Here is a 16204-nt window from a genome sequence, read left to right as displayed (position 1 = left end):
GGGTGATGTCCCTGCTCCTCAGGAACAGAATCCAGCCTTCCAGAATCCACCTTTCCATTTCCTCCAGCCAATGGAAAAGGGGATCTGAACCCTTCCCAAATCATGGGGTCAGGGAATGTTGGGGTTGGAAGGCACTTCTTGCCACCACTTTATTCTGGAGTTGTGTTTTGATTTGTGCCCCATGTGGGGTCACTCTGCCCCACGTGAGGTCCCTCTGCCCCAGTCCTCCCTGGCACTCAGCCCTGGCACAGACCCCTGGGGCAGTGCCAGCTTGGCCACATCTGGAACTGGGCTGGGAAAACTCTGCCAGGGAATTTCCAGGTTCTTGGGACATCCCAGCAGCTGTGGCAAAACTCTTTTTTTTTTTTCACACTTTGCAGTTTCACTATATTAAATTATTTCTCTTCTCCTCTCTATCGTCCCCCTTCTTCTATTCTATTCTATTCTATTCTATTCTATTCTATTCTATTCTATTCTATTCTATTCTATTCTATTCTATTCTATTCTATTCTATTCTATTCTATTCTATTCTATTCTATTCTATTCTATTCTATTCTATTCTATTCCATTCCATTCCATTCCATTCCATTCCATTCCATTCCATTCCATTCCATTCCATTCCATTCCATTCTATTCTATTCTATTCTATTCTATTCTATTCTATTCTATTCTATTCTATTCTATTCTATTCTATTCTATTCTATTCTATTCTATTCTATTCTATTCTATTCTATTCTATTCTATTCCATTCCATTCCATTCCATTCCATTCCATTCCATTCTATCCCATTTTGATTTTTCCCCACTCCTGCTGCCCACAGGTGTTGTACAAGGAGGGGCTGGGGGTTGGCACCCCAGTTCCTGTCACCCCTGAGATGGAGAGGGTCAAACGCAACCAGGAGAATTTTAGCTCGGTATCTTTTTTATCATTTCAGAAAAAAAAAGTTTTCTGTAACTATTTAACACCTGAAAACTTGGAATCCTCTCAAATTAACTTATAAAAAACTCACATTTCTGCTCTTACATTTTTAGGCACTATATTTTATGTACTTATGTTTAAAAATATTCTCTTATAATTTAACACTGGATATTTCATGTGCAATAATTTTTTTCCTGAAGTTTATTGTGCATTTTTAAACCTATGTTTTAATAATTTCCTGAATTCCCTTCCTATAACCCTTTATTCCTCTGCTGGAGCCCATCCAAGCAGTTGGACTTGTATTCCCAGCTGAATTTATCACAAGTAATAACTGATTTATGCTCCCTAATTTTCCTGCTTTCTAGTACATTTACTGAGCATAAAATTCCATAAATCCCCTCCGTGAAATGCAGATTTATTTTTTTTTTTGTTTTTCCCATTTTTGACTGCCCTGTTGCCCCACAGGTGTTGTACAAGGAGGAGCTGGGGACAGGAACCCCCATCCCTGTCACCCCCGAGATTGAGAGGGTCAAACGCAGCCAAGAACACATTAGCTCGGTATTTTGGAATTTCAAATGCCAAAAAACAAATCCCTTTAATCTGTTTTAAAATAATCTTAACCCCAAAATAATGGATTGGCACAAGAACATCCCATTCCTTGTGTTTAGCCAATTTTCCTGTGCAATCCCTGACTTCTTTTAATGAGATCCCTCCACTAATGAGTTGAGATTCCTTCTCCCATCTTCTTCCTGCCATATTTTTTATGATCGACTTTTCCTTTTATTAATCCCTTCCATCCTTGATCACTTTTTATTTCCCCTGGTTTTCCCATGAATAAAAGCCAAACTCTTCCTTGCCTGCCCCAGATCCGTGGCTGTGCCCTGAGCTCTGATCCCGGAGCCTGCTGGGCTGGGTGTGGGATGGGGAAATTTGAATTGGGAAACTGGAATTGCTGCCTGGATTCCTCCTGCCTTTGGTTTGTGCCTTTTGCTTTGGATTTGGTGCCTTTTCCTTTGGGATTGGTTTCCTTTCCTTTTGGGTTTGGTTCCTTCTTTCCTTTGGGTTTGGAGTCTTTTTCTTTAGGAAATGTGGCAGGGATTCACTGGAAATGTTCTGGGGATGTTGGAATGTTTTGAAAAGTGAAGGAAGTGTCACTAAAAACAGGAGAGATCTAGAAATTATATATATGTAATATATAATATATATTAAAATATATATATATAATTATGTTCAAATTGATTAATATATATAATCTAAGTTCTATATAATATGTAGCAATAATTTACATGCAGATACAAATTTATATTTTTTCCCAATACCCAATACTAAATCTTCAGCCTCAGCCACAGCAAAGTTTTAAATAAATTTTTGTTTCCCAGGGATTTTCAAAGCCAGGACAGTTCAGAATCCCCTCTCTGGTGCTCTGGGTGCTGTTGGTGCTGGTTGATTGTGGTTTTTGCCCCTTGCCCCACAGGTGTTGTACAAGGAGGAGCTGGGGACAGGAACCCCCATCCCTGTCACCCCCGAGATTGAGAGGGTCAAACGCAGCCAAGAACACATTAGCTCGGTATTTTGGAATTTCAAATGCCAAAAAAAATCCCCTGTAATAATTTTAAAATAATCTTAACCCCTAAATAATGGATTGGCACAAGAACATCCCATTCCTTGTGCAATCACTGACTTCTTTTAGTGAGATCCCTCCACTAATGAGTTGAGATTCCTTCTCCCATCTTCTTCCTGCCATATTTTTTATGATCGACTTTTCCTTTTATTAATCCCTTCCATCCTTGATCACTTTTTTATTTCCCCTGGTTTTCCCATGAATAAAAGCCAAACTCTTCCTTGCCTGCCCCAGATCCGTGGCTGTGCCCTGAGCTCTGATCCCTGAGCCTGCTGGGCTGGGTGTGGGATGGGGAAATTTGAATTGGGAAACTGGAATTGCTGCCTGGATTCCTCCTGCCTTTGGTTTGTGCCTTGTCCTTTGGGATTGGTTCATTTTCCTTTTGGGTTTGGTGCCTTTTCCTTTAGGAAATGTGGCAGGGATGCACTGGAAATGTTCTGGGAGTGTTGGAATGTTTCAAAAAGTGAAGGAAGTGTCACTAAAAACAGGAGAGATCTAGAAATTATATATATGTAATATATAATATATATTAAAATATATATATATAATTATGTACAAATTTATTAATATAAATTATATATAATTCTATATAATATACAGCAATCATTTATATATAGATATAAATTTATATTTTTTCCCAATACCCCACCTAAATCCAGCCTCCCTCAGCCTCAGCCACAGCAGAATTTTAAATGAATTTTTGATTCCCAGGGATTTTCAAAGCCAGGACAGTTCAGAATCCCCTCTCTGGTGCTCTGGGTGCTGTTGGTGCTGGTTGATTGTGGTTTTTGCCCCTTGCCCCACAGGTGTTGTACAAGGAGGAGCTGGGGACAGGAACCCCCACCCCTGTCACCCCCGAGATTGAGAGGGTCAAACGCAGCCAAGAACACATTAGCTCGGTATTTTGGAATTTCAAATGCCAAAAAAAATCCCTTTAATCTGTTTTAAAATAATCTTAACCCCAAAATAATGGATTGGCACAAGAACATCCCATTCCTTGTGTTTAGCCAATTTTCCTGTGCAATCCCTGACTTCTTTTAATGAGATCCCTCCACTAATGAGTTGAGATTCCTTCTCCCATCTTCTTCCTGCCATACTTTTTATGATCGACTTTTCCTTTTATTAATCCCTTCCATCCTTGATCACTTTTTATTTCCCCTGGCTTTCCCATGAATAAAACCCAAACTCTCCCTTGCCTGCCCCAGATCCGTGGCTGTGCCCTGAGCTCTGATCCCTGAGCCTGCTGGGCTGGGTGTGGGATGGGGAAATTTGAATTGGGAAACTGGAATTGCTGCCTGGATTCCTCCTGCCTTTGGTTTGTGCCTTGTCCTTTGGGTTTGATGACTTTTCTTCCTTTGGGTTTTTGGCTCTATTTCCTTTGGCTTTGGTGCCCTTTGTTCTTTTGGGTTTGGTGCCTTTTTTTCTCTGGGGTTGGTGTCTTGTTTTCCTTTTGGGTTTGGTGCCTTTTCCTTTAGGAATTGTGGCAGGGATTTAATGGAAGTATTCCAGGGTTGTTGGAATGTGTGGAAAAGTGAGGGAAGTGCCACTGAAAACAGGAGAGCACTAGAATTTATATGTATATTATATATAATATATATTTAAAATACATAAAATTATGTACAAACTGATTAATATATATATAATTCTATATAATATACAGGAATAATTTATATATAGAAGTAAACTAATATTTTTCCCAATACCCCACCTAAATCCACCCTCCCTCAGCCTCAGCCATAGTAGAGTTTTAAATGAATTTTTGATTCCCAGGGATTTTCAAAGCCAGGACAGGTCAGAATCCCCTCTCTGGTGCTCTGGGTGCTGTTGGTGCTGGTTGATTGTGGTTTTTGCCCCTTGCCCCACAGGTGTTGTACAAGGAGGAGCTGGGGACAGGAACCCCCATCCCTGTCACCCCCGAGATTGAGAGGGTCAAACGCAGCCAAGAACACATTAGCTCGGTATTTTGGAATTTCAAATGCCAAAAAACAAATCCCTTTAATCGATTTTAAAATACTTTTTAACCAACCAAACAATATTCTTGTTTCTTTATAATCAACTTACCGAAAAAATAATATCCTGGTCCCTCTGAGAATTTTTTTCCTCCATAATTATTACTTATATTGTTCTTATTGCCTTTTTTTTTAATTAGATGATTTTAGTAATTGAATCCAACACTTTGGAGTGTGATTGCCTTTTTTAAACTCTTTAAAACCCACCCTGTTTTCCTTAATCAGTCCCAAAGAGTCCTTTTTTTAACTCTTAAAATGCCACTCTCTTTTCCTTATTTATACCAAACAATCCTGGTTTTTTTTTAATCTTAAAACCCACCCCGGTTTCCTTATTATCTCCAACAATTCTTCTTTTTAACTCTTAAAAACCCACCCTATTCTCCTTATTTATTCCCTCCTTTACTTTCCTTCCCTGGAGTGAATTTTCCCAATTTTCATCAATTTACACTCGAGAACTAAACCTTGGCTGGGCGTGGCTGTGCTGGGATGTGCTGGGCTGGGAGGGGAACCAGGATTTATATCTTTTCTTTTTCTTTTTCTTTTCTTTTCTTTTCTTTTCTTTTCTTTTCTTTTCTTTTCTTTTCTTTTCTTTTCTTTTCTTTTCTTTTCTTTTCTTTTCTTTTCTTTTCTTTTCTTTTCTTTTCTTTTCTTTTCTTTTCTTTTCTTTTCTTTTCTTTTCTTTTCTTTTCTTTTCTTTTCTTTTCTTTCTTTCTTTCTTTCTTTCTTTCCCTTCCTTCCTTCCTTCCTTCCTTCCTTCCTTCCTTCCTTCCTTCCTTCCTTCCTCCCTTCCTTCCTTCCTTCCTTCCTTCCTTCCTTCCTTCCTTCCTTCCTTCCTTCCTTCTCTCTTTCTCTCTCTCTCTCTTTCGTTTTACATATTTATTTATTTATTTGTTCTTTATTTATTTATTTGTTCTTTATTTATTTATTCTTTATTTGTTGGGGTTTTTTTTATGCTTTCACATCTTTTACCGCCCTGTTTTGTGTCCAGGTGTTCGGATCAGGATTTTTTTCCTCCCTCCCATCCCAGATTTCTGTCCCAGCCCAATCTCCACGTCCCGTTTTTCCCTGACCCCGCTGTTCTCCCGCAGGTTCTGTACCGGGAGGAGCCGGGCACGGGCACCCCAGTCCCGGTCACACCCGAGCTGGAACGGGTCAGACGCAACCAGGAGCAGCTCAGCTCGGTAGTGTGGGCAGCAGGAGCTTCCCTTTGCCTCCTCTCTGCCACTGCTCCTTAACCTGCCTTCAAAATCCACAGTTCCTCGTAATCCACTCGTAAACAAACACATCCCACTGCGTTCCCCAGCTCACTGACCTCCCACTTCTTCCCTGATGGAATTATTTACAAATATTGACATTATTCTGAATTATTTGCAAATATTGACGTTATTCTGAATTATTTACAAATACTGACGTTATTCTGAATTATTTGCAAATATTGACGTTATTCTGAATTATTTGCAAATATCGACTCATTTACAAATATTTATTCTGAATTATTTGTGTTTGCGTTATTCTAAGTATTTTAACCCTTTTGTTCCCTGTTCTGACTTCCCTTGATTTTTTTTTTTTTTTTTAATATCTAAAATTCTTCATGCTTTCTTTTAACCATGGAAGAGGGAGGGTGTGACTTCTCAGGGGGTTTAAAAGCTCCCATTCCGCAGGAAATGTTGTGTTTAATGGATTTTGGGGTTGCTGATGGGTTTGGACGGTTTCTTGTTGTGCAGGTGTTGTACAAAGAGAGCGTGGGGACAGGGACCCCCACTCCTGTCACCCCCGAGATGGAGAGGGTCAAACGCAACCAGGAGATTTGCAGCTCGGTACTTTGCCAAGAGAAAAACTTCCTTTTAACTCTTTAAACCCAGAGTTGAAACCTTTTAACTCTCTCAAAGCCCCTTTTTAACCGTTTGGAGAAGGATTTGTCCCAAAATAACGCTGCAGAGCAGGGCTCACTCCTCACTGAGATGTTAACTCCCTTCAGTTTATCTTGATTTTAAGAGTGATTTTAATGTCCTGATCTAATCCTAAACCCACTCAAACTCCTCTCCTTTTCTCTGCAGTGCTGCTGCCATTTATTTTCAAGCAGTTAATTGAGTTTTCTTGCCCTGCTCAGCCCCTCCAGCAGGATTTTGTGCTCCTTGATGCAGTACTTACCCATTTATCACTTCAAGCCAGGCTGCCAAACTACTCCTCTACTAAAACAGTGCCCAGGACCTGCTTTAAAACCACCTGGGGAACTAAATCCAAGGAAAAAAAGGAAAACGTTGGGAGAGCTTTTACTGACTGTGCTTTCTCTGGCTCCTCTCTCATCCCGCAGGTGTTGTACAAGGAAAACATAGGGAAAGCCACCCCCACCCCCGTCACTCCCGAGATGGAGAGAGTCAAACGCAATCAGGAGATCATTAGCTCGGTATTTCCACCAGGAAAAGTTCCTAAAAACCGGAGTGAAGTGTTTAACCCGCGCTAATTAACCCCTGAAACGCCTCTGCCCCGCGGCCCCGCCCGTGCTCACACACAAACCTTTAACTTCTCTTTACTGCTGCCCCAGGCAGGGTTTTATTAAAAAAAATCCCTTTTTGGGGATGGATGCTGTTGTTCTGATTAATTTTTTTAACCTTTTCTTACTCCAGCTGTGCTTTGATGTCGATGATTCCAGCCAGGGCCCATTCCTGCATCCCAAATTAATGGCAAAGCTCCAATTGCTCCTCCTGTGCCCCAGCCCTAACTCAGTTTGTCTGCCCTGCTTTCTGGTTGGTTTTTTTATTGTTTTTATTTTTCTTTTCAATGACTTTTGGATACTCCCTTTGTATCCTGTAGGTTCTGTACAAGGAGAATGTGGGGAAGGTGACCCCGACCCCCATCACCCCCGAGATGGAGAGAGTCAAACGCAATCAAGAGATCATTAGCTCGGTACCTTCCCAGGAATTTCTGCTTTCCTTTGTGCTTCAGCTTAATCAAGTAACAGCCTAACTCCCTCTCAGAGCTGGTTTTAATTTAAAAACAGACATATTTCTTTTTTTTCCTGCACATTAATTGCTCCTTCTAAACCCAAATTACTTTGGTGTTAACGGTGTGATCCAGAATTTTATGGTTCTTTTTTTCACAACTCGGTTTGTGAATTTGTGGGTTCTATCCAGAGCATCTCGAAAGTTTGGATCTGTTGGTGGGGATCAGGGAATGTTTGGGTTGGGAGGGACATGAAGTTCATTTCATTACCTCCCACTAGCCCAGGTTTTCCAGGGATATTCCAGTTTCTCTGTGTTTAGTGTTCACCTTTCATTGGATTTGACTTCAGGGAAAAACACCCATCAATATCTGGGGCAGCGTGACAACAAAACTCCCACCTGCCTCCCAAGAAGTTCAGGAATTGCTTCAAATATAGCTTAAAAAAAGCAGACAAAGCATTTCTTAAAGAGCTTTTTAGAGCCAGAGGCGCTTCCTGAGTCCCCCTCACCTGGATAGAGCCCTTCACCCCAAACCCCAGTTTTCCTCTCCCTCAGCACTAAACCTTTGGGGTTTGAAATCCGGTAACAAAGTAATAATTTCTGTCCCAGCCGCGGTGCTCTGGGGCTGTTTGAGAGCCGGGCTCGCTGTTCTGTGTCCCGCAGGTGTTGTACAAAGAGAACGTGGGGCAGGCGACCCCCACGCCCGTCACCCCCGAGATGGAGCGAGTCAAACGCAACCAGGAGCAGATCAGCTCGGTACTGCCCCGGGGAAACCCTTCCCAAACCTCCCTGAACTGCAGTGCTTAACACCACAGGATGTCATGGAGCCTTTCTGAATAACCTCACTCTGCCTGGTTTTAGTTAACCCTCTAATTTTTTTCTTTTAAAAGTCACCTCTTGAGTACTGTAATCTTAAAGGATTTTTTTTTTCCTCGTTTAACTTGTTAATACGATTTTTCCTTTTTTCTCCCCTTTGCTAACGGCTGGTGTTGAGTGTAAAACCCAGTAACATCCCAGTTGTGGGGTTCTGCCCTGGTGACTGAGTTCCTTTGTGGTCTGTAGGTTGCATACAGGGAAGGTTTAGGGAAAGCCACTCCCAGCCCAGTCACCCCAGAGATGGAGAGAGTCAAGCGGAACCAGGAACAAATCAGCTCGGTACTGCCAAGCACCTTGTGTCAAAAATAACCATCCTCAGCCAATTCCACCTAATTCTGCCTTATTTTCCCAGTTTTCCTTATTTTTGCCTATTTTCCCTTTGATTTTTTTTTTTTTTTAACCTTTTGCCAATAACGTTTCAGCTGCTTTGTTTCCCCAGATCTCCACTCTGCAGAGCTGGGTTTGCTTGACCATTAACCCCAGGAAAAGCTGGAATTCCTGCAGTCTGAGCTGTGTTTGTGCCCTGCAGGTGCTGTACAAGGAGCACATGGCCAAGGGAACTCCCACCCCGCTGACCCCGGAGATGGAGAGAGCCAAACGCAACCAGGAGAACATCAGCTCGGTGGGTGGGACACAGTGGAATGGTTTTGGAAAGCAAAACCAGTGAGAGACCCCAAGTCAGAAATACAATTTAACAGGAAAAAAAGAGAAAAATAAAATATATGCAATAGTACAAAAGAAAGTCACTGACAGAGTCAGAACACAACCTGACACCCTGCTGGTTGGGGTGGTGGCAGCAGTCCAGAGGAAGCAGTGATCCTGTAGAAAGGTTTGGTAGCTCTTGTCCCCTGGGATCCAGTGGCAAAGGCTGCTCTGGTGTTGCAAATCTCAGTTTTTATCTGGGTAGGAAAGGCTTGGCTCCTCCCCTGGCTGGAGCATCCCCCATGGGATGATGGAATTTTATCAGTCATGCCCTGGGACTCAGTGGCCATGAACAGGAGATATCTCCTGGAGGGAGGATGGGCTGTGGGAAGATAAAGATGATTGCCCAGCTGGGTTAAAGATGGCCCATGAGCAGGAGATATCTCCCACAGAGATCAGGGGCACTGCCCCAGCTGGTTTAACAGATGGGATAGAATACACACCTTTGGGCACATCTTTACATTGTAACCTGGGACACACAGCAAAAGAGCATTTCATCCCTGAAATCCTCACTCAGACAGGAGATGTTTGGATACAGAACCACAGGGAATCCTTCCAAACTTTCTGTTGCAATCAAGTGTTTCTGTGATGTACTGGGTTCACTTGGGGGTTTTTAAACAGTTAAATTTCAAATTACTGCCGTTATACTCTAGTGTATAAAATTATGGTTCTTCAGCAGGAATCACATATAAAAAATGTATAAAAATGTGGGACTGGTCTTTCTCCAGGCCCTTCTTTGCCAGCCTGGTGCTGCAGAGGTAATTCCTGTCCTCCTCCTCCCCTGGCAGGTTCTTTACTCCGACAGTTTCCGCAAGCAAGTCCAAGGAAAAGCCGCCTACGTGCTGGACACCCCGGAGATGCGGCGCGTGCGGGAGACCCAGAAACACATCTCCACTGTAAGAGAACTTCCAGAGGTGTCCTTCCCCTGGGAAGGGAGTTAAATATAAAAATAACCCTGCCTGGCAGCAAGGACAGCTGGTCCTTGTGTCCTACCAGTGTCCTACCAGGTTTGGTTACACAAGGCTTTAATGCTAAAGCGTGTTTGGGATTAGGGCTCTCTCAGGATTGGGAAAACCAAAGTTCAGGAGCTCTCTGTGCTGGGAATGCCCCTGAGGGAAGCAGGAATCACAACCCTTTGGAATTGCAGGTGAAGTACCACGAGGACTTTGAGAAGAGCAAGGGGAGCTTCACGCCCGTGGTGACCGACCCCATCACGGAGCGCGTGAAGAAGAACATGCAGGACTTCAGTGACATCAGCTACAGGGGCATCCAGAGGAGGGTGGTGGAGATGGAGCGGAAACGCGTGGACCAGGACCAGGAGAACCTCACAGGTCAGGACACCTGGGCACATCTCCTGCACGAGGGGATTGATTTAAGCTCAGCCACATCAATTCCAGTTCGTTGTCACCCAGAGATGTTCTCATCCAAATCCTTTTGGAAAATATTCTCCCCCAAGAGGTGTAAATCACCTGTGGCCTGCTGTCCCCACCTTGAGAATGTCACACTGCATCTATGGTTCTTACTTCTATTTTGAACTTCATCTCTGTCTATTAGAGAAGTACCTTGCTGTAGATTGGTTGTAAAAAAGCCAAATTTGTGCTGCAGAATTGAGAAGCACTAATTTATAAAATAAGGGTGATTTTTCAAAGAATTCCAGACTGGTTTGGAGTGGAGGGACATTAAAGCCCCTCCAGCCCCACCCTGCCATGGACAGGACACCTTCCACTATCCCAGCTTACTCCAAGCCCTGTCCAGCCAGGCCTGGGGAGGGCACAGCTCCTGTCCTGCTGTCCAGGCCAGGCTGTGCTGCTCAGCCTCTCCTCAGGAAATGCCATTTTCCCTGCAGGGCTCCGGGTGTGGAGAACCAACCCCGGCTCCGTCTTCGACTACGACCCTGCCGAGGACAACATCCAGTCCCGGAGCCTGCACCTCATCTCAGGTGTGTCCCACGGGCTCCAGAGGGGAAAAATGGGATTTCCAGTCCTGCAGGGATGTGGTCTGGGTGCCAGACAGAGCTGAGACTCCCCAAAGGACACAGAGGACAGAGGAGAAATTGGCTGTAGCTGCTCCTCACCAGCGTAACTACTGTTCAAAAAGTACATTATTAATCTTCCTATTATGAAAAGATCCAAGAGTGGCAGGAGGAGGAGGATTGTTATGATCCACAGTTGCTGTGATATAACCTGTGCTTCCTTCTGAAATTACTGAACAGGCTGTTCTCAGTGATCTTTCTTTAACTCCTGTCTGACAGGAAAAATACCTGGATGGTGGAAAATCGTGGGGATGGTTCAGTGCTGTGTCAGGAAAAAAAAATCACAGGATAATTAGAATAAAACTGTTGTAAGCAGCCAGGACAAAGGGGAAAGAGGCTGGAGAAAGGATAAAATACCGTGAATATTGAAGAGCAGGACTTAAGCATGGAATACTTAAAAAAGCACAGGGAAATCCCACTGTGGAACTATAGAACTACACTGGGGTTGTGGAAAAGTTCAGCTTAGCAGGGCTGGGTTCTGTGAGGTCTCAGCTCTGGGGTTGGTGACTGAAAGTCTCAGGGTGGTGACTCTGAGTTCTGGGGTTGGTGTCTCTGATCCCCAGGCACTGACTGAGATCCCAGGCACTGACTGAGATCCCAGGTGCTCAGTCTGAGATCCCAGGCACTGACTGAGATCCCAGGTGCTCAGACTGGGATCCCAGGTGCTCAGTCTGAGATCCCAGGTGCTCAGACTGAGATCCCAGGTGCTCAGTCTGAGATCCCAGGTGCTCTGACTGAGATCCCGGTGCTCAGTCTGAGATCCCAGGCACTGACTGAGATCCCAGGTGCTCTGACTGGGATCCCAGGTGCTCAGACTGAGATCCCAGTGCTCAGTCTGAGATCCCAGGTGCTCTGACTGGGATCCCAGGTGCTCAGACTGAGATCCCAGGTGCTCAGTCTGAGATCCCAGGCGCTGACTGAGATCCCAGGTGCTCAGTCTGAGATCCCAGTGCTCAGTCTGAGATCCAGGCGCTGACTGAGATCCCAGGTGCTCTGACTGAGATCTCAGGCACTGACTGAGATCCCAGGTGCTCAGTCTGAGATCCCAGGTGCTCTGACTGAGATCTCAGGCACTGACTGAGATCCCAGGTGCTCTGACTGAGATCCCAGGTGCTCAGTCTGAGATCCCAGGTGCTCTGACTGGGATCCCAGGTGCTCTGACTGAGATCCCAGTGCTCAGTCTGAGATCCAGGTGCTCAGTCTGAGATCCCAGTGCTCAGTCTGAGATCCCAGTGCTCAGTCTGAGATCCCAGGTGTCAGTCTGAGATCCCAGTGCTCAGTCTGAGATCCCAGGCACTGACTGAGATCCCAGACACTGACTGAGATCCCAGTGCTCAGTGTGAGATCCAGGCGCTGACTGAGATCCCAGTGCTCAGTCTGAGATCCCAGGTGCTCAGTCTGAGATCCCAGGTGCTCAGTCTGAGATCCCAGAGTGCTCTGACTGAGATGCCAGGTGCTCAGTCTGAGATCCCAGTGCTCAGGCTGAGCTCCAGGCGCTGACAGTCCCCGCTGTCCCTCCCCAGTGCAGGCCCAGCGCCGCAGCCGCGAGCACTCCCGCTCCGCCAGCGCCCTGAGCATCAGCGGCGCGGCCGATGAGAAATCGGAGCCGTCGGACGGCACCGACCAGCGCCTGTCCTACTACAGCAACGGGGGCTTCTTCACCACCACGGCCACAGGTACAGCCCCAGGGACACAGGGAGCTGCTCAGGGAGTGCTCAGATATCCCAGAGCCAGGAAAAAACATCCCCAGAGCGCTGAGCGTGCACAGGAACAGCTACAGATGAGCATTTTAAAATGATATGGACCTGTCCCTGCTCTTCATCTCAACCAGCTCCATCACAATCCCACAATAATCCCATGCAATGATCTCTATCCCTACCAACTCCATCACAATCCCATAATAATCCCATGCAATGATCTTTATCCCTACCAGCTCCATCTCAATCCCATAATAACCCCACACAATGATATTTCTCCCAACCAGCTCCATCACAATTCCATAATAACTGCACAGTGATCTTTATCCAGACCAGCTCCATCACAATCCCAAAATAACCCTACATAACCCCATAACAACCCCACACAATGATCTTTATCCCAACCAGCTCCATCACAATCCCATAACTCCACATAATCCCATAACCCCACACAATAATCTTTATCCCAAATAACCCCACACAGTCCCATAATAACCCCCAAATGATATCTATCACAACCAGCTCCATCACAATCCCATAACCCCACAAAATCCCAAAACTCCACACAATGATCTTTACCCCAAATAACCCCACACAACCCCATGATGACCCCACACAATGATCTTTACTCAGACCAGCTCCATCACAATCCCATAAAAACCCCACAATTTCATGATAACCCCACACAGTGCCATGATCCCCAATGCCCATCCCGCAATCCCCGTTCTGTCCCCAGTGGGGTACCGGCAGGTGAAGACGGTGGAGCTGCCGCAGCAGCGCTCGTCCTCGGTGCAGACCCAGCAAACCACGCTGTCCTCGGTGCCCTCGCAGCCCTCCACGGCCGGGGTGAGTGACAGGGAGCGCTCATTAATCATTCATTAACACTAATTGCCAGGTAATTAACATTCCAGCCCGTGGGGCTGAAGCTCTGGATGAAACCAGGTGAAGGTGTGACAGTGACTTAGTGGGACAGAGCGTCCCCCGTGCCTGGAAACTGAATTAACACTTGGAAACTTTGAATTAGCACTTGGAAACTTTGCACTTGGAAACTTTGAATTAGGACTTGGAAATTGTGAATTGGCACTTGGAAATCGTGAATTGGTGCTTGGAAATTGTGAATTGGTACTTAGAAATTTTGCACTTGGAAATCGTGAATTAGCACTTGGATACTCTGAATTAGCACTTGGAAACTTAACACTTGGAAACCGTGTATTAACACTTGGAAATCTTGAACTGGCACTTGGAAATCATGAGTTAACACTTGGAAATGTTGAATTAGCACTTGAAAACTCTGGGTTAGCACTTGGATACTCTGAATTAGCACTTGGAAATCTTGAATTGGCACTTGGAAACTTTGCACTTGGAAATCTTGAATTGGCACTTGGAAATCTTGACTTGGCACTTGCTGTCCCTGCCAGACATTCTGTCCCATGTCAGGCTGTGACCGTGTCCCTGTGTCCCTGCAGAGGAGGCTCTGTGCCATTCAGGTGTGACCATGTCCCTCCTGTCCCCTGCAAGGCTGACCTTGTCCCCTGTGTCCCTGCAGAAGACGTTCCGGGCCATGTACGATTACACGGCGGCGGACGCGGACGAGGTGTCGTTCAAGGACGGGGACACCATTGTCAACGTGCAGGCCATCGACGAGGGCTGGATGTACGGCACGGTGCAGAGAACCGGCAAGACCGGCATGCTGCCCGCCAACTACGTGGAGGCCGTGTGAGCCCCGCCCGCCCGGGCTGGGAGCGAGCCCCGGGCTGGGATTTGAGCCCTGGGCTGGGACTGAACCCCGGGCTGGGACTGAGCCCTGGGCTGGGACTGAGCCCCGGGCTGGGACTGAACCCTGGGCTGGGACCGAGCCCCGGGTTGGGACCGAACCCTGGGCTGGGACCGAGCCCCGGGCTGGGACTGAACCCTGGGCTGGGACTGAACCCTGGGCTGGGACCGAGCCCCGGGCTGGGACCGAACCCTGGGCTGGGACCGAGCCCCGGGCTGGGACTGAACCCTGGGCTGGGACCGAGCCCTGGGCTGGGACAGCTCCTCTGGGGGTGGGGACATGTCCCTCAGCGGCTGGGGACACCTCTCCTGGGGCTGGAACACCCCTTTCAAGGGCTGAGACATCTCTCCGGCTCTGGGACATCTCTCCCAGCTTTGGGATTCCTCTCCCAGCTCTGAGACACGTCTCCCGGGGCCAGGACATCTCTCCCGGCTCTGGGATTTCTCTCCCAGCTCTGGGATTCCACTTCCAGCTTTGGGACACCTCTCCCAGCTCTGGGACATCTCTCCCAGCTTTGGGACACCTCTCCCAGCTCTGGGACACTTCTCCCAGCTCTGGGACATCTCTCCCAGCTCTGGGACATCTCTCCCAGCTCTGGGACACTTCTCCCAGCTCTGGGACACCTCCTCAGGGGCTAGGACTCCTCTCCTGGCCCCCTCAGCCACAAGAGAAGTAACTGCAGAGCAAAACACACCTGGAATTTTCACATCCTGCCTTTCTCCCAATGCCAGACACTCCCAAATGTTGTCTGGGATTTCAAACAGTTCATCACTACATACTCCAAAATTTCACTACTAAAAACTAACAACACATTACCTGATACATTCTCCCACAAAGAGAATTTTTCTGGGCTGTTCTAAAACGTTTGAATTTCTTTTTTCCATTTAAGCTTTGTATTTCAAACCAATTTATCTGGGGAGGGAAAAGCAACCACCCCCTCTCCTCCTGCTTGCTGAGCTCTCATGAATGTGTTCTCCTGTTCTGGGGGCAAAAGCTGTGATTTCTTGTAAATTAGTGATGAATAAAGCTGAGGTTTCTGCAGTAAGGATGATTCTGTGGTGCTGGGAAAGGGAATGCATCCCACAAACAACTGAGGAAAGAAGGACCCAGATCTGGGGTTATTTCACACTTGAACATCATTTGTTTCATCCACTGCAGCACCTGGTAGCAGCCACTCCACAGGCAAGGAGGGAATAAAAATCCCTGGATAGTGTGTCTCACACAGATTAAATCCAGCAGGGCTTGGAGCATCAGCCTTGAGGAATTCAGGGCTCAGGGGGAATTCCCAGCAGAACAGCCTGGAAGGGAAATGTCCTTTCCCAAGGCAGGATCCAGGACTGCCAGCACTGGGAGATGGGATTCCAACCCTTTCCATGAGTCAGGAACATCCTTACCTGTCAGGACAAAGCTGAACTCTCCTAAGGAGGCAGGTCTGGAACCAAAATAACTTCTCAGAAAACCCACAGAGCTCAAGGCTGTTGGTCCTGTCCCTTTCCTCCACGAGACACAAACAGGACAAAAAGTGCTCAGGGCTTTGAGGACCTGCACTGGTGACATTCCAAGGTCCCTCCCAGCCCTGGGAATCCAAACTCGAGGGGAAACTGAAGAGAAAAAGCCCAGAAACCACCAAACC

General features: G+C 46.3%; 1 protein-coding gene across 28 annotated transcripts in view; it reads left to right on the top strand.

Moving 5' to 3' along the window:
* NEB (nebulin) overlaps positions 1-15616 on the top strand; it is a 102551-nt gene extending 86935 nt beyond the window's left edge. For 12 of the 28 annotated variants that reach the window (XM_056496402.1, XM_056496428.1, XM_056496418.1 and 9 more), the window contains 18 exons: positions 821-913; positions 1384-1476; positions 2393-2485; positions 3346-3438; positions 4405-4497; positions 5637-5729; positions 6273-6365; positions 6863-6955; positions 7363-7455; positions 8154-8246; positions 8553-8645; positions 8896-8988; positions 9857-9964; positions 10216-10399; positions 10915-11007; positions 12624-12776; positions 13534-13643; positions 14344-15616. In XM_056496402.1, the coding sequence (XP_056352377.1) occupies positions 821-913; positions 1384-1476; positions 2393-2485; positions 3346-3438; positions 4405-4497; positions 5637-5729; positions 6273-6365; positions 6863-6955; positions 7363-7455; positions 8154-8246; positions 8553-8645; positions 8896-8988; positions 9857-9964; positions 10216-10399; positions 10915-11007; positions 12624-12776; positions 13534-13643; positions 14344-14517 (1938 nt within the window). In that variant the 3' untranslated portion in view covers positions 14518-15616. The remainder of the gene's footprint in view (positions 1-820; positions 914-1383; positions 1477-2392; positions 2486-3345; positions 3439-4404; positions 4498-5636; positions 5730-6272; positions 6366-6862; positions 6956-7362; positions 7456-8153; positions 8247-8552; positions 8646-8895; positions 8989-9856; positions 9965-10215; positions 10400-10914; positions 11008-12623; positions 12777-13533; positions 13644-14343) is intronic. The other 16 variants (XM_056496424.1, XM_056496423.1, XM_056496420.1 and 13 more) reach the window with 10 other exon arrangements.
* The last annotated feature ends 588 nt before the right edge of the window (positions 15617-16204 follow it).

The sequence above is a fragment of the Oenanthe melanoleuca genome, chromosome 7 (genome assembly GCF_029582105.1).
Source record: "Oenanthe melanoleuca isolate GR-GAL-2019-014 chromosome 7, OMel1.0, whole genome shotgun sequence".
In the NCBI taxonomy this organism is placed as follows: domain Eukaryota; kingdom Metazoa; phylum Chordata; class Aves; order Passeriformes; family Muscicapidae; genus Oenanthe; species Oenanthe melanoleuca.
Note: the sequence above shows the minus strand (reverse complement) of the source record. Positions and strands in the feature narration are given on the sequence as shown.